The sequence below is a fragment of the Lonchura striata genome, chromosome 14, assembly GCF_050655825.1.
Source record: "Lonchura striata isolate lonStrDom1 chromosome 14, ASM5065582v1, whole genome shotgun sequence".
Classification (NCBI taxonomy): domain Eukaryota; kingdom Metazoa; phylum Chordata; class Aves; order Passeriformes; family Estrildidae; genus Lonchura; species Lonchura striata.
This window is the reverse complement of record NC_140716.1, coordinates 2,723,232-2,744,863: the sequence shown is the minus strand read 5'-3', so window position 1 is coordinate 2,744,863 and position 21,632 is coordinate 2,723,232. Positions and strand designations below refer to the sequence as shown.

Sequence of the window (21,632 nt, the reverse complement as noted above, 5' to 3'; positions counted from 1 at the left end):
AGGATGCAGGACGCTGCAAGGTGGGGGTGCAGCGCCCAGACAGCGTGAGGCACAGCAGCACAGCACGATGCAGAGTGATGCGAGGTGACACAGAGCCAGCTGCTGCCATCCAGGGTGGCACAGTGCACACGGATAGGATGCAGGGCAGTGGGATGCCACACAGGGCAATGAGATGCAGGGCAATGCAAGCCAATGCAATGCAGGGCAGCACGATGCAGGGAGATGAAATGCAAGGTGATATGGTGCAGGGTGATGTGAGGTGAGGCAGGAGGAGGCGATGCAGGACAATGCAGTTCAGGGCGATGCAATGCAAGGCAACACAATGCAGGGAGTCAAAATGGAAAGTGATGTGATGCAGGATGAGGCAAAGCAATGTGATGTAGGGTGATGCAAATCAGGGTGATGAAATGCAGGGCAATTCTGGGTGATGCAGTTCGGGGTGATGCAAGGCAACAAGATGCAGGGAGGTGAAACATGAGGTGAGGCGTTGGAGAGCAGCGCAAGGCCATGCAGGCAATTCAATGCACCACGGGGTGATACCAGACAATGCAGGGCAATGAGAGGTGATGCAGCATCACATGCCGTGCTCCAGGGCAGCCCTGAGACGATGCCCAGCGGGGCAGTGCCCAGCAGCTGAGGTGAGGCGAGGCGAGGCAGTGATGTCCCCATGGTGCAGGTGACACCGGCCCTCTCGGACCCTGGGCCACCGCGGTGGCGACGCTTCATTTGAATTCTCGCCTCTCTCTCTTCGCAGATAACGAGCCCGCGCCATGCAGTCCTTTCGAGAAAGGTGTGGTTTCCATGGCAACCAGCAGAGCTACCAGCCGACTTCACAAGATACATCACGCCTGGAGAATTACAGGCATCAAAGTCAGGCAGGGCCGAACTGCGAGCGGCAGAGGCTGGTGGCGAAGGAGTACTACAGTCAGCAGCAGCTGCCGTACGCGGGCTATGAGAACAGCGCCGTGGAGAAATACCACCGGGGAAACAAGCAATTAGCGGGGCAGCAGCTGCAGGGCAGGCCGGCCTTTTCCAATTACACTGTGCAGGAGAACAGCCCTTATCCGGCCCGCTATTCCGGGGACGAGAGCCTGCAGGCGTGGGGTGGCCAGCCACAGGCACTGCCCGGCGGCGTGGCCAAGTATGAGGACAACCTGATGAAGAAGACAGTGGCGTTGGCGGGTGGGCGGCCGTACCATGAGCCGGCGGCCACCTCGCTGCCCTTCCGGACTCACTTCCAGCAGCAGCCGCAGCAGCAGCAGCAGCAGCAACAGCAGCAGCAGCAGCAGCCGCCCGCGCTCCCCTACCCCAAGCTGCAGCGGCAGAAACTGCCCAACGATGTCTCCTCACCCATGCCCTTCTCACAGAGCCCTCACTTCGGGCAGCACTCCCAGTCCTTCCCTGCCTCCTCCACCTACTCCTCGGTGCCGGGGGGCAGCCAGCCGGCACACTCCTACAAGAGCTGCACGGCGCCCTCGGGGCAGCCGCCGCTGGAGCGGCCCCTGGGTAGCGCTGCCAGCCTGGCCCCTGGCCCCCGTGTGCCCAACCTGCACGGCTACCAACCCAACCGCATTGGCTACGAGCAGCCCCCACAGCCGCCGCCGCAGCCCCCGCAGCCGCCACCACCACAGCCCCCACAGCCACCGCAGCCCCCGCAGCCCCCACAGCCCATGCAGGGGCGGCATCACGCCTCAGAGACCCTCCACTACCAAAACCTGGCCAAGTACCAACATTACAACCAGCCAGGCCAGACCTACTGCCAGGGCGATGCGCCGCCCGTCCGGACGCCGGAGCAGTACTACCAGACCTTCAGCCCCAGCGCCAGCCACTCGCCGGCTCGCTCCGTCGGCAGGTCCCCGTCCTACAGCTCCACTCCCTCCCCTCTGATGCCCAACCTGGAGAACTTCCAATACAGCCAGCAGCCCCTGAGTGCTGGTGCCTTCCCGGCCGGCATTGCTGACCACAGCCATTTCATGCCGCTGCTGAACCCTTCTCCCACTGACGGGACGAGCCCCGACACTCAATCTGGGAACTGCAAAAACTTGCAGAAGGAGAAGCTGCCCGAAAACCTGCTGTCAGATCTGAGCCTGCAGAGCCTGACAGCACTCACCTCCCAGGTGGAGAACATCTCCAACACTGTCCAGCAGCTGCTGCTCTCCAAAGCGGCTGTGCCCCAGAAAAAGGGCATCAAGACCCCAGCAAGGACCCCTGAGCAGCTCAAGGGGCAGCACTGCAGTCCTGAGAGCAGCACCTACTCGGCAGAGCAGGTGGGGACCCCCCTGTCCGACCCGCTGAGCACCCCCCAGTCTGTCCATGCTGAAACACAGGACGCTGACTATCTCAGTGGGTCAGAGGACCAGCTGGAGAGGAGTTTCCTGTACTGCAACCAGAACCGCAGCCCTGCACGAGTCAACAGCAACTCCAAGGCAAAGCCTGAGTCAGTGTCCACCTGCTCTGTGACCTCCCCAGACGACATGTCCACCAAATCAGATGACTCTTTCCAGAGCATCCACGCCACCCTGCCCCTGGAGACCTTCACCAAGTATGTGAGCAATGAACGGGACTGCCCTCGACTGCTCCTCAGCGCCCTGTCCCAGGAGGAGCTGGCTTCTGAGATCATCGTCCTGCAGGATGCCATCAGTGAGAAGGCAGACAAAGCCTGGGCCAACTTGCCCATGCTGGGCAAGGAGACCACCAAGTCCCCCTTCCAGATGGAGAACCACCGGCCCAGCCTGGACTCCATGGTGAAAGGTGCCTGGCCCAGCCAGGGTGACTCCAGCACGCTCACCGAGCCCCTCAAGCTGGACAAAGCTTCAGGGGCCAGCACAGGGAAGGACTTTAGTGAGGAGGTGTACGAGGGTCCTCAGGTGGAGTTTCCAACCACCGAAAGCAAGGATGTGCTGAAGGACGCTGCCCCACTGGCCTTCAACTCCAAGCCCAGCATCCCAGCAGCGACTTCAAGTGCGGGAGCCACCAGCTACAGCTGCTACTCAAATACCACCGCCAACTCGGTGGCGTCTGAGAATGCCATGGAGCATTTTGAGTGGCCGGAGGAGAGCCTGGGTGAGGCCTGCCTGCGGTGGAAGGATCTCCAGGCCACCGACCTCCCCAAGGGCTTGTTTCCCAGCAAATTGGTGAGCTCCTGCAAGGAGAAAAAAAACGCCTGCGGCTTGGACCTGTGCGATGGAGAGCAGCCAGCCAAGAGTGAGCCGGTCCAGGACTTTGGCCAGCAGGTGATGGAGGAGGAGGAGGAGACACTGACCTATGATGAAGCAACAAAGGCAGACAGCGAAAGGTGGCTGCAGGACACCCGGCACTGCTGCTCAGCTGGGGACTTTAGTGAGATCCCCATCATCTCCTCGCCGGATCTGAAGGAGTCAGACCTGGAGGCAGAGGAGTACTCCTCACTCTGTGAGCTGGCTGGCTCGGAGCAGAAGTCAGTGACATACGATGCCTCACCACCAAAGCCCCCAGAGATGCCAGCTGTGCTGTCCTCCAGCGAGGTGCCTGTATCTGCCGAGGAGACGGTCAGCACAGTGGAGAAGGAGAGCTCAGCTTCCACCCCACGCCTCTCTGGCCAGTCTGTTATCCTGCTGGGCCCTGCTGTGGGCACGGAGACCAAGGTGAAAAGCTGGTTCAAATCCTCCCTGCCCCATATCCAGCCTGAGGAGGAGAATGGCGGAGGGGAGACATCCCACCTGGAGGCGGCCGATGCTGAATCCACCTCATCGGTCATGGTGAAGCAGCAACTCACGCCTGAAAATGTGCTGAGGAAGATGGAGCCTGTGTCACGGGGCAAGAGCCTCCGCAACAAGAGGGTCCACTGCCGGCTGCCAGAGGGGGATGGCCCCGGCAGCACCGTGCTGAGTCCGTTCGATGAGCTGTCAGCAGCCAGCCTGGGGCCAGATGGACAGACAGAGGCACCGAGCAAGAGCGCCCAGAGCCAAACACCCCGGTTTCCAGCCGAGGGGCTGCCAGCACGCATGTGCACCCGCTCCTTCACCGCCCTGGCCGAGCCCCGTGCCCCTGCCCCGCTGGAGGGACTGAAGGCCCCCACGCACCAGGAGAAGCTGGGGAAGAAACCCGGCTGTGGCGTGAAGCAGCGAGTGGCTTTCAAAACCAGGAAGCGCAACAGCCGGCCGGCCCCCAGGGTGGTCCAAAACGCCAGCGATGCCACCCTCCTGGTGCCCGGCTTGGTGGTGGCGGAGGAGGTGGCAGGGCCGACACCGCTGGAGGGGGACGCGGTGGAAGCCGGGGAGAGGGACCAGCGGTCGATGATCCTGCGCTCCCGCACAAAGACACAGGAGGTTTTCTACACCAAGCGGCAGAGGGGCAAGCGGGCAGCTGATGTCCGGCTGAAGAACTGCAAGGCGCCCAAGAAGCTCATATCCAACAACCACCTCCCACCTGCTTTCAAGCTGCCAGCACCAGGCAGCCCCCACAAGGAGGGCAAGGTGGGTGCCCGGATGAAGCTGCCCAAAGCAGGGCCGGGCGTGGGGGGCAAGATGTCAGAGCGGCCGCTGCACTCACTGAAAAGGAAGTCCACCTTCATCTCCCCCATCCCCACCAAGAAGAGGAACCTGGTCCTGCGGAGCAACAGCGGTGGCGTGAAGGAGGAGAAGCCAGAGGGTCCCCCCAGCCTCTTCAAGAAGATGCCGGTGGCCAAGAAGGTGAAAGCCAAGCTGCCCACCAAGAGCTCTGGCGAAGCCATCCTGAAGCCCCCGCTGCCAAAGGAGGCCCCTGATGTCTGCATCAAGATCACCTCCCGGGCGGCCTTCCAGGAGGCCACCAAGACCAAAGTGCTGCCTCCCCGCAAGGGCCGCGGCCTCAAGCTGGAAGCCATCGTCCAGAAGATCACCTCCCCCAACCTGAAGAAGTTCACCTGCAAACCAGCAGCCACAGCAGTGGCAGCCACAGTAGCTGCCTATGGCTCCTCCCTGAGCCCGGCTGGGGCGGAGCGGGTGGTGAAGCACAGTGGGCTGGCTGTGGCAGTGGGCGAAGCGAGGCTGCCCAGGCTGGGGGCAGCACAGAAGGTGCCCACAATGCCGGTGGCTGAGCCGCTCTGCCGGAACCCCAATGGCCGAGCGCCAAAGGGGAAGCCGGGTGGTGGGAAGAAGCTGCCCCATGACGGCTGCCAGGGGGAGGCTTGTGGGTCAACGCCAGGAACCCAGTCCAGCCCCAACATGGTAGCCAAAAACATGGGGCTCCTGCCCAAGAAGAGGAACCGCAAGGGCAAAGCAGCAGCGCTGGGCATGGCCAAGGCACCCCTGAGCCCCGCACTGGCACCACCGCTGCCCCGGGAGCGCGTTGCCGGCCCGGGTGGCGCGGAGGAGGCGCCTCGGGAGAAGAAACCAAAGACTGAGGAGAAGGAGGCGGGGAGCAGCGACGGCCCTGCCGAGGGGCGCTCCGCCGCCGGGCCGGCGCGGGGCCCGAAGCCGCGGGCCAACCACTCCAACTACAACGGCTACTCCAAGCGGCAGCGGAAGCGCCTGGGCCACGGCAAGGCCAAGGCGGTGCCGGCGCGCTGCAAGAGCCGCGGGAAGCGGCGGCGGCAGCCCCAGCAGGCCCCGCTGCTGCACCCCGCCGAGCCCGAGATCCGCCTCAAGTACATCTCCTGCAAGCGGCTGCGGGCGGACAGCCGCGCCCCGCCCTTCGCTCCCTACGTCCGCGTGGAGCGGCGCGGAGACTTCACCACCGCCTGCACCGTGGTCAACTCGCCCGGCGACGAGGCGCGGCTGCAGCGGGGACCGGCCGGGCCGGCGCCGCGGCCGCGGGCGGCGCTGCCCGCCTCCTCCACCATGCACATGGGGCCGGTGGTGTCGAAGGCGCTGAGCGCCGCGTGCCTCGTCTGCTGCCTCTGCCGCAACCCCGCCAACTACAAGGACCTGGGGGACCTGTGCGGGCCCTACTACCCCGAGGACTGCCTGCCCAAGAAGAAATCCCGGCTGAAGGAGAAGGCGCGGGCGGAGGGGCCGGGCGAGGACTCGGCCGTGCCCGAGCGGGCGCCCCGCGGGCCCGAGGGCGGCTGCGGGAAGGCGGCGCGGCCGGAGGCGGCGGCCGAGGCGGCCAAGCAGAGCTCGCTGCGCTCCAGCCCGCGGGGCATGTTCCGTCGGCTGCAGAGCTGCTACTGCTGTGACGAGAGGACAGAGGGCGAGGAGGCGGCCGAAAAGCCCCGGCGGCACGAATGTCACAAGGGCGAGTCCCCGCCGCAGGAGCCGGCGGGCGACACGCAGGAGCACTGGCTGCACGAGGCCTGTGCCGTATGGACCGCTGGGGTTTTCCTGGTGGCGGGGAAGCTCTATGGGCTGCAGGAGGCTGTCAAGGCGGCTGCCGACCTGGTAAGAGCTCGGCCGCACGCCCGAGGCGGCATCTTCCGCTGGCCTCCTTCAGCCAACGTCGTTCCCGTGTCTGCGCCTCCGGTCGGGATGAAAATGAGTAGTTCTGCCCGGGAGAGGTGCTCAGCACCGTGAGCCCTGCTGGGGCCCTGCGAGATTCGTGCTGCTGCGTCTCTGATAGCTCCTGAACTCTCCCTTTTAGAGAAATAACCTACGGTTTATGTCTTAGGAAGGCGACTGGGCCCCCCTGGGATTGTCACATCCCCTGGCCCAGTCCTGTGTTGCGCGGGGTGGCTCAGAGCAGGACAGATGCTGCAGGGTGGGAGATGGAAAGGGGCACGACACGGCCTGATGCCACCGTGATGGGCAGCGGGGGAAAGGGAAGTGCAGGGAGGGGATGACCCTGCCCTGCTCCTCTCCCGCAGTGGCTGGAGTAAGGCCACATCGTGTGAGCAAAACGGGGAGGTTGCTGAAGGGGATGAGAGTTGTGGCTGGTCCATTCCTGGAAGCGTTCATGGCTGGATGGGGCTTGGAGCAACCTGTTCTAGAGGAAAGTATTCCTGGCTGTGGGAGGGGGCTGGAATGAGTCTTTTTCAGGTCCTTCCACACCATTCTGGGATTCTGTGACATGGATTTTTAATGCTGGGGAGAAGAAGGGGACAGCCTCCCATCAGAGGCCGTGCAGGGGGTTTCCAGCAAGTCCCCCAGTGTCAGGTTTGAGGGCTGGCTGTATTCCCAAGCCTGTGTGCTCATTTCGTGGCTGTCTGGAGGCAGCCATCCTCACCACAGAGGCGGGTGCTCCCATTCCTGTAGCACCCACTGGGGACGGGGCAGGTAGGGCACAACCCAGGTCATGTCCCTTGACCTCCTGCCTCATGGAGTATGGCTGTGGGCTCAGTGTCATCCAAGGGAGTGGTATGGCAGGTAGAAACCTCGTGCATGGCTGCAGACAACCGAGTGACAGGCATGGTGTGGTTCACAGTGCGCTGGCACGGGAGGAAGAATGTTGGCTGAAAGAGGCAAGGAGGGGCTGGAGAGGATCAGGGACACCCGTGTTGCCCTCGCTGCTGGGGCCGTCGTGGTTCTCTTCTCCTGTGCTGGGCTTTGACAGGGTCTCTCTGTCTCTCCACATCTCTCCTTGCCTGCTCCGAATTCCCGGGTGCGTGTACAGAAGTGCTCGAGCTGCCAGCAAGCAGGAGCCACCGTGGGCTGCTGCCAGAAGGGGTGTCCCCACACCTACCACTACGCGTGTGCCATCGACACAGGTGAGCCCGGCCACAGGGATGCGACACGGGGTCCTGGGCACTCTGTGACACAGCTCAGTGAGGGGCCCGTTGCTCCAGGGTCTGGGGTTTGTGGCTCGCTGTCTTGCCAGGGTGGTGATGCCCACTGTGCTGGCAGCACTGGCAGGTGTCACAAGCTTGTGTGGCCTCAGCTGAGCCCTTCACACAAACGCTGTGGCTGGTGGGTGGCCGTGGACCGCGGGGACACTGCATTCCCCTGCTCAGGAGCAGCTGCCTCACAGTGCAGGCTGTCCCCTGACACATCCTTGTCCTCTCCTCACAGGCTGCTTATTAACTGAGGAGAGCTTCTCTCTGAGATGTCCCAAACATAAGGTAAGCCAGGGCCCCCTCTGCACCCCTCAATGCTCTGCAGCTCCCTGTGGCAGGAACTCCTGCCTTCAGACCCCAAATTCCTGGGGACACCCGCCCTGGATGCTCAGTTCAGTGTGGGCACCACATCCTTGGGGATATCGGGTGGGCCAGCCACTGGGTCTGGGGCACCCCAGACGGATCTGAGGGGTCCTATCCCCTTCCCTGAGCACCGACGAGGTGGTGAACGATGGTTGAACCCCTTCTCAAAGCGCTGCGTCCCGGGTGGATGCCCGGTTATCGGCGGGGAGGGGGCGATGAGGACAACCCAGGGGATTCTCCGGCGGGATTCCCGGGCTGACAGCTCCGTTCTCCCCGCAGAGGCAGCCGGTGTAGCGCCCGCGGGCAGCCGCCCCGCCGCCAGCGAGGGACCGCAGAGGAGGCAGCGCCGGGAGCAGAGCGGGGCCGGGCCGGGGACCCCCGAGCCCGCTCCGGCGGGCGGAGCCAGCGCCGGGCTTTCCCTCCCGCCGGGTCCCGGTAAAACCCGGTCTGGAAACGCGTGGGACGGATCGGGATCTCCCACCCGCGATGGCTGCACAGGGGGGCGGGGGGTGTCCGTGTTCAAGGGGGGGTCCCGGCGATGTTGTCTTACTGTGGGGCCGCCGGACCCTCCGTGGGTCCCGGCTCTCAATATCACACTGATCTGATCTGAGATGTTGCCTTCAGCAAACCTCATGGTGTCTGTATATAGTTCAGCGAAGATGATTAAAAAAAATACATTAAAAAAAAAAAAAAAGAGAAAAATGAGGAAAAAAAAAAAAAAAGGCAAACAACGGCCTGCTGTTTGAAACACCACTCTGCTTTTTCCGTTTTGTTCTTCCATCTCCTGTTTGCCCCCACCCACACCCAGGGTACTGGGGCGCTAAGGGTACTCGGTCAGACTGGTGGGCATCCACCAGGCTGCCCCAGCCCCTCTCCCAAATCCCAAACCCTGACTCATTGCACCCCCCACCCTTCCACTCCATGTGGCGCTGGCACTGCTGGGCTGGGGACACCTGGTCCTGCTGTCCAGGACCCCCCAAAACTGCCTGTGCTTGGCTTCACCAGCACCCCTTCTGTGGCTCCTCTTGTGGGGGCTTTGCTCCCTGTGCTTGTGCTGAACCCCACAGCTCTGCGTGCTGAACTGGAGGAGGAGGAGGAGGCGTTTGTTTCCTCCCTCCATATGGGCCTGGCTCACCCCTCACTGCCCTGGGTTTGCTCAGCTCCCTCGGCTTTTGCTTCCTGGCCACCTCAGTGGAGCTGGGGGACTGCCCACCACTTTGCTGACCCCTGCCCACATCCCCAGGCTCCACAGCCTCCCTTTGTGTCACCCACACCCCGACACAGGTAGCAACCAGCCCAGGGTGAACCAACTCCAAATCTCATCCTAAAAACAGCCACTGGCTGTCCCCCAACCTCTGCAGCATCCTGCAGAGGGGGGCACACTGCTGCTCCCATCCATGTCCTCCACAGAGCCAGCGCCCCATGTCCCCACCGCCTCTTGTGTCCCCTCCATCCCACCCACCCCAAGGTTTGCTGGCCACACAATGTCTGTTGTTTCAGCAGCTGCCTCGGACACAGGAGTGAAAAACAAAAAGAGGAGGTGAGAAAAAAAATTTTTAAAAAGGTAGAAATAATAATAATAATAATAAAAAAATTAATTTAAAGAAGAAAAAAAAAATCTCCCGTGTCCTTGGCAGTGTTGCCTGAAATCTGGCTATTTTTAGTGACATCTTGTACATATGACTGTAAAATGGTAAACCGTGTGTATTATATATTGCCTCATTATATAGTGTATATATATGTATACATATACATATATATAATATATATGAAGACTGTAAATGTTAAGACTAGTGTTCTTATTAGTATATTGCTTCACACTGAAGATTGTGTGTAACAAGCTGTTTCTAAAAGATGTTTATTTTCCTTAAGAGTAAAAAAACAGGTCATTGCATTCAGAGCGTCAATAAAGATACAACGATTGTTTTGGAAGTACGTGGCGCCCTGCTCATGGCCTCTCTTTATCCTTGGGGGGCTGCTGGGGTCCCCCCCGGGATGTGACAGCACCCGTGGGACACCACGGGGTAAAGAGGGGGTGTTTGGGGTCCCTCAGCACCCAGTGTCCCCATCCCTGCCACCCCTGTCCCCACAGGGCAAGGCGTCCACAGCTGTGGGGGGCCCCTTGTCCCCCACTTTTGGTGTCGGTCCCCCTCCAATCCAGCACACACCAGTATAAATAATCAGCTTTAATTGTCTGTACAAAACTGTCCGACTATGAAAATACCGTTTAAAAAGGGAAAAGGGGAGTGGGGGGAGGCGAGGGGAGGGGGTCTATGTACAAGAGGGGGTGAAGCAAGGACACGGGGGTACCCGCCAGCCCCCCAGGAGCCCCGTGCCACCCTGCCACCCCTTCTCCCAAAGCGTGTCCGTGCTCCGGGGTGGTGGCAGCTCTGAACGGGGGGGGATCAGTGCTGGGGAGGAGAGAACAGCGTAGGGTGGGGGTCCCCCCTTGCCTTCCACGGGCATGGCTGGGCAGGGGGCACTTCCCGGTGCCATGGGGCCGCACCTCCAGAGGCAAACCCCAAACACGAGGGGTCCTGCAGCAGTGGGACCCACGGGGGGCCAGGATGGACCCCCAGTGTGTGTACGGGTGACAGCGGGGGCTGTGGGTGACACCGGGGCGGGGATGGGTGGCACCGGGTGGGACGAGTGACACCGGGGGGGTCGGGTGGCACTGGTGGGGGCGGGTGGTACCGGGGGTGGCAGGTGGCACCGGGGAGGGGCCGGTGGCACCGGGGAGGGGCCGGTGGCACTGGTGGGGGCGGGTGGCACCGGAGAGTGGCCGGTGACACGGGGGGGGGCCGGTGGCACCGGAGAGTGGCCGGTGACATGGGGGGGGGGCCGGTGACACGGGGGGGGGGCCGGTGACACGGGGAGGGGCCGGTGACACGGGGGGGGGCCGGTGACACGGGGGGGGGGCCGGTGGCACCGGGGGTCGCTGCCGCGCCTGCCGGTGCCCTGCAATACTGCGACAGCGCCACTAGAGGGCCCCACGGCCGTGCCCCACGCGGGCCGGGGACACGGACACGGCCGTGGGGGGGGGACCCCACCCCGGGTACCCCACCCCGGGTACCCCACCCGTGTCTGCCCCACGCTGGCACCCCCACCCCGCACCCATCAGGCATCACCCGACCCCTCCCCACCCACCCCCTCCACCCCCAAAAGCGCTGCCTAACATCACCCTGTGGGGAAACTGAGGCACGGCCACCCCGCATCCCGCACCCACGGGGGTGGCAGGGGGGCTGGCGGCCCCTTCCCCACCTATCCCGACGTGACGGTGGTGCCGCTGCCCAGCTTGATGATCATCTGCTGGCAGTCGTGCAGCGTCCGGCGGTCGCCCAGCTTGTCCAGCGTGCGGGCGGCCTCGGCCAGCATGCCCACGTGCTGGCCCGGGCCCGCCAGGAAGCTGGGTGGGAGGTAGCAGCAGGCCAGCAGCAGCGCCTCGGCCTGTTCCCGCGGGCTGGGGTGGCTTTCTGGCTCGCCAGCTGCAGGGGACAGAGCCAAGGTCAGCACCGAGGGCACCCGTGGAAGTCATGACTAAATCTCAGTGATCCGCACAAGGATGGGGTTATTTGCTCACTCTGGAGCTGGTGCCACCAGCAGTGGAGGGGCTGGGAACTCACTGTCCCAGCTCTTGGGGTGATGCAGGTGGGAACCCTACCCAGTGACCCGCCGTCTGTGGTGCTGGAGTGCTGCAGGTGGGAAAGGGGTGTCCCACCCTATGTCTCACCCCGTATCCATCACCCACGGTTGGTGGGGTGCTGTGGGTGCAGAATGGGGTTTCCCACTCTGTGTCTCACCACCCAACACTTGTGAGGGCTGCTGTAGTGTTGGGCAGGGTGCCCCACCCCATTTCCCATCCTCCAAGGTGAAGACAAAGGTATCCCACCCCATGTCCCACCACCCAACGTGCTGGGGTATTGTGGGTGCACAGCGATGTGTCCCATCCCTATCCCACCACATATCCCACACCCAAAGCTGCTGAGGTGCTGCAGGTGAGGAGTGAGGTGTCCCACCCCGTGTCCCACCCCGTGTCCCACCCCGTGCCCACCTGTTTTGCTGCCCTGCACCCCTCTCCTGCGCAGGCTGCGGTCCAGCAGCTGGTGGGTGCGTGTGGGACTGGCCCGGGCCATCAGCCTGGCAGTGGCTTCGTGCAGGAACACCTGGATTGGAGGGGGGGGACAGTGAGCACAGCCAGGTGCAGGGCACCAGGGGACCCGGCAGGTGACAGTCTGGGGGGCTCACCCGGCGCATGGCGGGGCGCAGGGTCTGTGCCAGGCGCCGCAGGCTGCTGAGGTCCTGCTGGAAGCCGCGGAGCTCCAGGGCGGAGGCCTGGTAGAGGCAGCTGCGCTGCTGGCTCGCCCCCATCTGCTGCTGCCACAGGTTGGTGCGGGTGACCAGCAGCAGGTCGCAGAGCAGGAGCTGGACCGCCTGCAGGGACAAGGGGATGGGGGTGAGCAGGGGGTGGGACAGAGGACAGGGGTGCCGAGGGGGTCGCTGCGGGCAGGTGCTGCTGCGCGGGACCCCCGCCGGGCTGCACGGCAGGGGCATTGCACTCCCAGTCTGACACATGCAATGCAACTACAATGCACCCCCGCGAGGGTCGGGGGCACCTCCCGCCAGGGCTGGGGGCTCGCGGCCACCTCGTCCCTCCCCAGCCCAGCTCACCTTGTCGATGGTGCCCTTGGGGGGGCTGCCCAGCTCCAGGCTCTCCCGCAGGCAGCTGCTGGCCTTCTCACAGTGGCCCAGGGTGGCCTGGCTCCCGTCCTGTTTGCTCAGCAAGGCACGGACAGCTCGGAAAGAGTGCAGGGCAGCACGGGGAAGGGGCTTCCTGCAAGGTGGAGGGGACATGGTCACTGCAGACCCCTCGCTGTGCACGGCTGCACCCCTCCTGAATAAACACCAGATGCTCCAAGTGTGTTCAGTGAGGTTGTGCCAGTGCAAAGTGCATGAGAGGCAGGCAATGAGGTGCCACCCTTGTCCCCAGTGTCCCCAGCACTCACTCAGAGCTCTGCAGTGCCCGGGGCATGGTCTCCACCAGCGGGTAGAGGCGCTCAGCCCCCTCCTCATCTCCCTGCAGCCAGTGGATAACGATGCCAATGAAGGACGCCCACCACTTGGACACGGGGTCAGTGCCTGCGGGGTAGGAGGGACACAGGAGCAGGGTGTTTCCACTCCCATGGCCCCCCACATGAAGTGACCCCAGTGGGGAACAGGCCAGCCTCACCTGTGACAGCCGCCAAGCCGGAGGTGATGGAGGGTGTGGGGCCAGGTGTGCCACTGACATCCGAGCAGCCGTTGAGCAGCTGGAGGTACTCGAGGGCGTCGGAGAACCGGCTGTGCAAAGGGGCTGTCAGGGGGCTGGCCCCACGGCAGGCAGGGGGAGAAGTGCCCACCCCAGCACTCACCCCTCTCCCTGGGCAGTGGGACGGCCGGGCTCAGGCATGGCCACGCAGCACAGCGCCTTCTCCAGGAGGTGCTCACGGAAGAGCTGGGTCACCTGTGCCAGCGGGTCCACTGGGGCACAGAGATGGGGTCAGCAGGTACACCACACCCCCAAATCTGGGGTGCAGGGTTCAGGAGCTTGTGGTCACCTGGGTTGCCGGCGGAGCTGTAGATGGTTTCCCTGGGGACACCCTTGACCGCCCAGTCCCCGTCAACAAAGAAGCGATGGCCCAAGGGGTGGCAGAGCCACTGCATGGCGGGGGGCACGGCCCCGCCGTGGGACAGGGCCACGCGCCGAGCGCTGCAGAGGAAGGGGCGCTGCGGGGAGAGCAGGGTGTCAGGAAGGACCTGACACACAGTGCCAGGGGACACAGGGGACACCACACTCACCGCCAGGAAGTGGAAGCAGCGGTGCAGGCTGGCCTTGATCCGCAGGGCAGCCGCCACGTAGATCTCGGCCAGCGCTGCCACGGAGATGGCGTCACCGGCGCACTCAGCCAGGTTGACAGCGCTCAGTGCCAGGTTGATGGCTAGCAGATGTCCCCCAGCCTGCTTCCCTATGAGAATGGGGACGGGAGGCTCAGGCATGGGGTTGGGGGCCGTGGGGACGCGCAGGGCACAGGGGTGCCGTCCCTCAGCCCCCATGGCGCGGGGCCGTACCGGCGAGGTGGAGCTGGTGCAGGCGGTGATAAGCCATGGCAGCGTCGCGGGCGCTCTGGCGGACGTGGGCAGGGGGCGGGGGGTCCGGGCGCAGCCCCCCGGCGCGAGCAGCCAGCCAGCGGCCCACCCAGAGGCGCTGGAGCAGGTGGCGCAGCAGCGTCCAGAGCAGGCTGCAGGCCAGGTCCCCGTGCGACGCCGGCAGCGGCCGCCCCAGCGCCCCGAGCGCCGTCCGCAGGTGCTGGGCCCCCTGCGCGAAGTCTCCCTGCGGCACGGAGACACGGGTGGGTGTGGGCAGGACGAGGGCACGGGGCAGGTGGGGCAGGGCACGCGGCACACGGCGGGACGTACCCGGTCGAGGTCGAGGTCGGCCTGCCGGCGGTGCCGCCAGAAGAGGATGGAGGGCTCGGAGTGGGGGCGAGTGACGGGCTCCCCGCAGACGAAGAGCCGCACCACCGCACCCAGCACCAGCGCCACGTTCAGTGCCCAGAAGGCCAGTGTGGGCCACAGCCACTGCGTCCACCCCCACGGGTCCTCTGTGCAGGGATGGGGGTCAGCAACACCCCACCAATGCTGCCCTGTGCCCGCCCCAGGGTCTCCGTCCAGTGGCCTTCATCCCATGTCCACTGAAGAGCCTCCACCCAATCGTGTCCACCCAACAGATTCCACCCCAATGGTCTCTGCCTCACACACACAGCAGGATATCCATTCTGGTGGCCTTCACCCTGTGCCCACCCCAGCGGCATCCACCCGATGGCCTCTGCCCCATGGCTACCCCAATCATCTCCCATCTCAGACTTATCCCAGCCCTCCCTCCTGATGGCCTTCACCCCATGTCTACCATGATCACCACCACTCTGATGCCCTCCATCCCAACAGTCTTCACCTCATGCTGACCCCAACAGCCTCGAGCCAGGTAGCTCGTACCATACACCCACCCCAACATCCTACCCCTTGATGTTCTTCACGCCAACAGCCTCTAGCCCTGCCCACCTGACAGCCTCCATCCCACACCCATCCCAACAATCTCCAAGTCTCCATTCCTGTATCTCCCACCCCACACCAGAACTTACCCAAAGTGCCAGACTCAGCCATGATGCTCCTGCTGGGACCAGCGGTGTCCTGGCTCCCCAAGGGGGCTGGGGAGCCAGAACCCCGGAGGAGGGAGGCCAGGGGGTTGAAGGAGAGGCAGAGGAAGACGAAGGTGCAGAGGGCCATGCGGGAGCGGTCCAGCATTCCCTGGCTGCTGGGCGAGGGCGGCGGGTTCTCCTGCTTCACCTGCACAGGCAGAGCTGCTGTGAGTCTGGGACACGGGCATGGACATGGGGTGGTGGGCACAGGCATGGGATATAGGGCATGGGATATAGGGCATGGGATATAGGGCATGGGATATAGGGCATGGCATCCAGAGCATGGGGTACATGGCATGGAATATAGGATGTGGTGATGGGGGACGGGCATGGGATACAGGCAATGGGATGTAGGGCATGGGTACAGGGCATGGTGATGAGACACAGGTTGGAGTACAGGAGCACGGATTTTAGGGTACAGGCATGGGGCACAGGGCACATTTTAGAGTAGAACAAAACTGCCTCCATGCCCACCCCCAAATCTTGTGAGGATAAGCCTCAAAGAACAAGACCAGGGCTCTCAGCTCTGTCCCCATCTGGTACACTTTGCCTTGGCACCTCCTACATGAAGCAGCAGAACCCCGGCCCCACTCAGGGCAAGGAGATCCCCCCAGCCCACCCTCACCTTGCCATGGGCACAGAGGGGGCTGTCGGGCTCCGAGTCACTGCTGCTGTTGCTGCTGCCACCGCTGAGCGAGAGCGGGCTGCTGTGGGACGGCGAGCCCACGTCTGAGGGCGGCGGTGTCAGCATCTCCATCACCTCCGCCTTCACCACCTCCATGGGGGCCTCTGCCTTGGTGCTCCGGCTGCAGTGGGTGCCCAGCTCCTTCACAGGCTCTGCAGGAAGCAGAGTAAGCTGATGGCTGCTTGGGGGCATGGAGCCGAGCCCCCCACCCCATGAACTGCCCTTCCACTCACGGTTCTTCTGCATGGCCATCTTCAGGGCGAGGTTCTCCTGCTTCAGCTTCTGGTTGCTCTGCTGCAGGAAGCGGATGTACTCGATGGCCTTCCTCAGGATCGCAGACTTGTTGAGCTGCCAGTGGGCAGGGACAGTTCAGCCCAAATTACAGACAAAGCCCCCCCACCATTGCCAGACCTTACCCCACCAACCCCTGCTCCCACCTTGGCCTCGGTGCCCACCACCAGGTCCTTGAGCTCCACGATCTTGTCGTTGATGGAGGAGCGGTAGCGCTTCTCGATGGCGTTGTGGGCCGTGCGCTTCTCGCCCCGGCTCTGCACCAGCGCCGGCTTCCCGCTGGGCGCCAGCCGGTTGATGGGCAGCTTCTCCGCGTCCACCACCAGCGGCACCGTGGCCAGGATGGTCCCTCCGCTCACCAGCGCCTGGGGGGTGCAGGGTGGGGTCAGTGAGGGTCCTGAAGCACCTCCCCACCTCGCAGCTCCCAGCGGTGGCACCTACCGGCACCTGGAGCGGGGTGGCAGAGCCGCTGGCACTGGTGGCCAGGGAGGCGATGGTGGAAGTCTTGGCGCTGCTGGCGTCCGTCTTGACGGCCGTCAGCAGCAGGGAGTCAGCCTTGATGAAATGGGGCTGCAGGAGAACCTGAGGGGCAGCGGGGGTCAGCGGGGCCGTGGGGGTCAGCGGGACCCCCGCCCCTGGCCCTGGGCTTACCGGCACTGACTGGATCTGCGGCGACACAGACTGGGTGGTGGGGGCGGCGGGCGCCAGGAGCTGCTGGGGTGCCACATTCTGCACGGGGCCAGGCAGTGTCACGGGCTGGCTGGGTGGTGGGGTGGGCAGAGGGCTTGGCAGGCTCTGCCCCGCACTCCCAGGCTGCACAGCTGGGCATGGAGCAGAGGACAGCGTTAAGAGAGCCCCTGGCACCAGCCCACCCCACACAGCCCCATCCTGCAGGGACACATCCCCCCTCCAGCAAGACCTTCACCCTGGGAGCCCCGATCCCACTCTGCACCCCCAAATCCTCACCAGAGAAGCTGTGCTGGTTCTGGTAGCCCACCAAGGGCTGGGGAGCGAACGGGCTGGGGGATGCAGGGACAAAGCTGGGGGCCAGCATGACGCCGGGCTGGGGCTGGCTGATGGGCACCACGGATTGCTCCTCCTTGACACCCAGGGACGGTGCTGGCAGGAGCGGGGCCGGGGGCGGCGGGGTGAAGGTGGCCATCCCGGGGGGCCCCGTGAAGGCGCTGCCGGTGGGGGCGGCGGGGGGCGGCTTGCTGGGACCCAGGAAGGTGTTGAGGGTGCCCGGCGTGGAGGGAAGCCCCGGGGGCACGGCGCTGTCCGGGGCGTTGAACGGTGAGTCGAACAAGCCCGAGAAGTCATTGTCCGGCGTGTTGATCAGCTGCAGCATGTCTGTAAAACACACCCCCGTGCCATCAGCTGCAGCTCCCACCTCCCAAGGTGGGCCTGGGCTGGTCCAGTCCTGCCCTCCCCGCAGTGTAGCATTTAGGGGGCAGATCCCCATAATCCAGAGGCAAAATTCCCTGGGAGTGCATGAATCTGCTGTACCCTGTTCCTCTCAGCCTCCTATCCATGCTGACATTGGGGAAACTGAGGCACTGCCTTCAAAACGGGGCTTTCAGGGCTTGACCAACAGCAGTCAGCGTTTTCCAGCCTGCTCTGAGAGTGGCAGGGCACATCTCAGCATGTCTTTGATATTGAGGGGGGCTTGTGCCAGATCATTCATTTATTCTGTCCTGGGAACCCCGAGAATCCCCAAATCAGCCCCTCTATAAAGGGGAGGGGGTGCTCAGACTGGGACAGCGGGGTGGCACCCCGGGATGTGCCAGACCCCAGTGCCAGGTGTGTTTGATCACAACAGCCCTCAGGAGCAAGCACAGGGCTAAAACAGCCTGAGCGGGGTTTGTCCCACTCAGTGGCACCTGGGCTGCCCCCCAGACACATCGGGGTCTCTGTGTCCTCCACCGAGGCGTCCTGGGATGCTCCCACCATGCAGGGATGTCCCAGGCGCATCCCACCGGGGGCACACAGACCCCAGGGTACCCCACACTCCGGTACCCCCAGGCTCACCCCCCCTGCACGCACAAACCCCGGGATACCCCCAGGGCACCCACCACGCACACACCCCCGGGATGTCCCCGCCGAGCCACACAGCCCCCGGACACCGCCCTCCCCGTGGGGTGCAGACTCCGAGAGGCACCACGGCGGTGGACGAGGAGGAGGAGGAGGAGGAGGAGGAGGAGGAGGAGGAGGTGGAGGCGGCTGCCGAGGCGGGGGTACCTTCAAAAGTGCACTCCATGGAGGTGGAAGTGGAGGGCTCTCCAGGAGGAGGTTGCAGCCCCCGCTGAGCCCCGTGCCCGGCAGCGAAGAGGCGCCGGGATATTTTAAAGCCATGTTCTCGCCTCCTCCCCGGCGCCCTCCCCGCGCTAGGGCTGGAGCGCGGCCGGCGATGGGGTGATGCGACTCCGCCAATCGCGGCCGGCCGGCCCCGGACAGCCCCCGGCGCCCAAGGTGAGCCCGGCACCGGGTTACCGGCGGGCACCGGCCCCGAGCCGCCCGCGGTTACTCGGGGTCACGCTCCGCGAACCCCCCTGCCCGCGCCCCCCCAGCCCGGTGCGACCCCCGCGCTCACCGCCCGGGAGTCACCCCGGGTCCGCACAGCACCGCTACACCCCAAAAACACCCGGCCAGCCCCCGGCTTGCTGCCCTGCGCAGGTGGGTGTCCTTCCGGGGGGCTCCCAGCCCCCTCCTTCCACTCAAGAGACCCCTCCTCCCCTCAAGGCTCCCTCGTCTAGGGTTGCAGAGAGGGGGTGCTCCCTCCTGTCCCCCCTCCCATTTCCTCCTGCCCAGCCTGGGGTGGGCACGGCTGTCCCACCCTCCTGGCATCTTCCAGATGTTTCTATCCTGTGTTTCTATCCTGTGGCACCCGCTGCCACCCACGCCATCAGCAGGACGAGGGGCACCCACCAGTGCCACCTCCACCCCCACCGTGGGAACCTGTGGGGCAGACCCACTCGTCTGTGGGTCCTGGCAGGTTCTAGCAGGCTCAGGGCGCCCACATCCGTGGGCACACATCCCACATCACCCTAGGGTTGGTCCAGGGATGAGGGACAAGCCGTGGCCAAAAAGAGACCGGTGGCAAACCCACTTTGGGGAACTGTGGGGTACGAGGTGGCCCGGCTGGCTGTGATACAAAGGAGCATGGCAAAACCCCACAGTGGGAAAACCTCATCCCATACGGCACCACTCAGCCCTGGCACCGCTCCTGCTTCCCTGCCCACGCCAAAACGTCGCCAAGAAAAGCAGGTGGCACCTGGATCTGCTTTGATCCACCCCAACAGCCACTGGGATGAACCAGCAGACCTGGGATGCCATCTCCACCCCAGATCTCGGAGGAGAGACCACCACGGACCAGCCAGTGGGGCAGGTGTTGGAAGTCCCGTGCCACCTTTCCGCGCGTCCCGCCGGCTGTGCTGGATGCCACCGACAGAGCTGGTGGGGCACGTGGCGAGGCGGGAGCGGGGCTTGCCGAGAGCTGGGATCCCCAATTTTTTGAGATCTTCAATTTTTTGGGATCCCAAATTTTTTGCTAAAGCCTTGGAAACACTGAACTCGGCACACGTGGTGCTGTGACGGTGGGAAGTGGGTCCCCTTGAGGAACGTGTCCCTTTGGGACGTGGGTTCCCTGCGGGAGCGGGTTCCCTCGGATCATGCCCGTCTCAAAGCGGCGGGGCGGTGGGTGTTGGCGGTGCCAGCCCCGGGGCTGGGGCAGAGCCGCCCCATCTCACCACACGCCGGTGGGATGGGTTGGGAGAGCCCAGGCGTCCTGGAGGGAACGACCGAGAGTAACCCCGCCGGTGGCGTCACGGGCGAGGCGGGGCCACCCGCGACACGATGCTGTGACCGGGAACGGGGGGGGATCGTCGGGGTTGTCCCGGGAGCGGCACCTCCAGCACGGGGGTCCCGGTGTCCCCTGTTCCCCCATCCCGAGCCCCCCGCCATGGACCAGCCCCCGGTAACGGAGCCAGAGCGGTTCTGCACCGACTCCGCGCTCCAGCAGCTCGGTGTCACCCCTCCCCACGCCGGGCCCGGCACCGAGCCCGGTCCGCAGGCCATGCATCGAGTCCGGGTTATACACCGATCCCGCTGGACCGGCCAAATGCCGGTACCAAGTTCCCGGACCGTGCACCGAGCCTGGACCCCCCGGGCACGGCCCTGCACCGAGCGCGCCCGCCCATTCACCGAGCCGCGGTTATACCCCCAGCCCGGTACCGGCCACGCACCGAGCCCCGGTCATGCCTCCAGCCCGGTCCTGACCTTGCACCGAGCCTGGTTACACCCCCAGCCCGGTCCCGGTTGTGCCCCAAGCCCCGGTCGTACCCCCAGCCATGTCCCGGCCATGCTCCAGGAGCCGGTACCGCACCGTGCCCGGCCCCGGCCGTGCACCGAGCCCGGCATTCCCCCAGCCCGGTCCCGGCCGTGCCACTGCCCGGTCCCGGTCATGCACCGAGCCCCAGGACTGCACCGGGCCCGGAGCCCGCCGTGCAGCGAGCCCGGTTACAGCCCCAGCCCGGTCCCGGTCCTGCCCCAAGCCCCGGCCACGCCGGGCCCCGTCCCCGCCGGTCCGCACCGTCGATGTCGCTGAGCAAGGCCGTGTCGATGTCGTTGGCCCCGGAGAGGCCGAGGGACGGTGCCAGCCCCTCCAGGGCCGTGTCGTCGAAGGCGAGAGCGCTCATCCCGGTGGCTCCGGTGGCTCGGGCGGCTCTAGGGGTGGCGGGGCCGCCCGCCCGCCATGGCCGCGCTGGCCCGGGCTCAGGCACCACGGGGACGAGCCGCCAAGTTGCTCCCGCGAACCGTGCCCGGAGCTGCCACCGGGCGGGAGGGCGGGGGGTGGGTGGAGGCGGGGCCGCCGCCGCGTCCCGCCCCGCGCCGCCTCTCCGCGCCGCCCGCCGCACCGGGACCCCCGGCGGCACCGAGCGGGGACCCCCGGGACACCGGGCGGGGACCCCCGGCGGCACCGAGCGGGGACCCCCGGGGACACCGGGCGGGGACCCCCGGCGGCACCGAGCGGGGACCCCCGGGACACCGGGCGGGGACCCCGCGGCACCGGGCTGGGTGCGGGTCTGCCACGAGCTGGGCCGGGGGAAGCGCAGGCTGCGAGCCCCGAGCAGGACACCGTCCTCTGGGGATGTCACTGACCCCAGGGGAATGGGCACCGAGCCCTAGGAACGGACACTGAGCTCGGGGAAATCATCGATCCCTGGGGCTGCCACTGAGCCCTGGGGACGTCATTCACACCTGGGGACAAGTACACACTCCTGGGGACAGGCACCAAACCCTAAGGACAGGCACCAAACCCCTGGGCTGGGCTCTAAACCCCTGGGCTGGGCACTGAGCCCCCTCAGTCCCAGGGAGCAGGTCGGGGAGCCCGTGTGGG

At 65.0% G+C, this 21,632-nt stretch overlaps 2 protein-coding genes across 12 annotated transcripts in view; one reads left to right on the top strand and one right to left on the bottom strand.

Annotated features, from left to right (window-relative positions):
- RAI1 (retinoic acid induced 1) overlaps positions 1-9,964 on the top strand; it is a 74,062-nt gene extending 64,098 nt beyond the window's left edge. For 10 of the 11 annotated variants that reach the window (XM_085592100.1, XM_085592101.1, XM_077786897.2 and 7 more), the window contains 4 exons: positions 755-6,338; positions 7,507-7,600; positions 7,902-7,951; positions 8,309-9,964. In XM_085592100.1, the coding sequence (XP_085448226.1) occupies positions 771-6,338; positions 7,507-7,600; positions 7,902-7,951; positions 8,309-8,323 (5,727 nt within the window). In that variant the 5' untranslated portion in view covers positions 755-770 and the 3' untranslated portion in view covers positions 8,324-9,964. The other variant, XM_085592107.1, reaches the window with a different exon arrangement.
- On the bottom strand, positions 9,857-21,084 carry SREBF1 (sterol regulatory element binding transcription factor 1). Its single transcript, XM_021549992.3, has 19 exons — positions 20,826-21,084; positions 17,204-17,587; positions 16,889-17,058; positions 16,679-16,819; positions 16,384-16,602; positions 16,180-16,294; positions 15,887-16,098; positions 15,205-15,409; positions 14,483-14,667; positions 14,135-14,396; positions 13,865-14,031; positions 13,624-13,792; positions 13,438-13,546; positions 13,257-13,366; positions 13,033-13,165; positions 12,698-12,860; positions 12,275-12,460; positions 12,081-12,192; positions 9,857-11,514 (listed from the first exon to the last, which is right to left on the bottom strand). Exons 1-19 carry the CDS (start codon positions 20,929-20,931, stop codon positions 11,291-11,293), a joined length of 3,372 nt encoding a protein of 1,123 aa, XP_021405667.2. The 5' UTR covers positions 20,932-21,084; the 3' UTR covers positions 9,857-11,290.
- Between the last annotated feature and the right edge of the window lie 548 nt (positions 21,085-21,632).

Bases quoted from the DNA above. Each gene is read 5' to 3' on its own strand.
- SREBF1 (XM_021549992.3), bottom strand. From the start codon at position 20,931: ATGAGCGCTCTCGCCTTCGACGACACGGCCCTGGAGGGGCTGGCACCG. The intron at 14,668-15,204 runs GTAAGTTCTGGT...ATCCCTGCACAG, and splicing joins GGCTGAGTCTGGCACTTTGG to AGGACCCGTGGGGGTGGACG. The intron at 13,367-13,437 runs GTGAGTGCTGGG...CCCTTTGCACAG, and splicing joins CCCACTGCCCAGGGAGAGGG to CCGGTTCTCCGACGCCCTCG.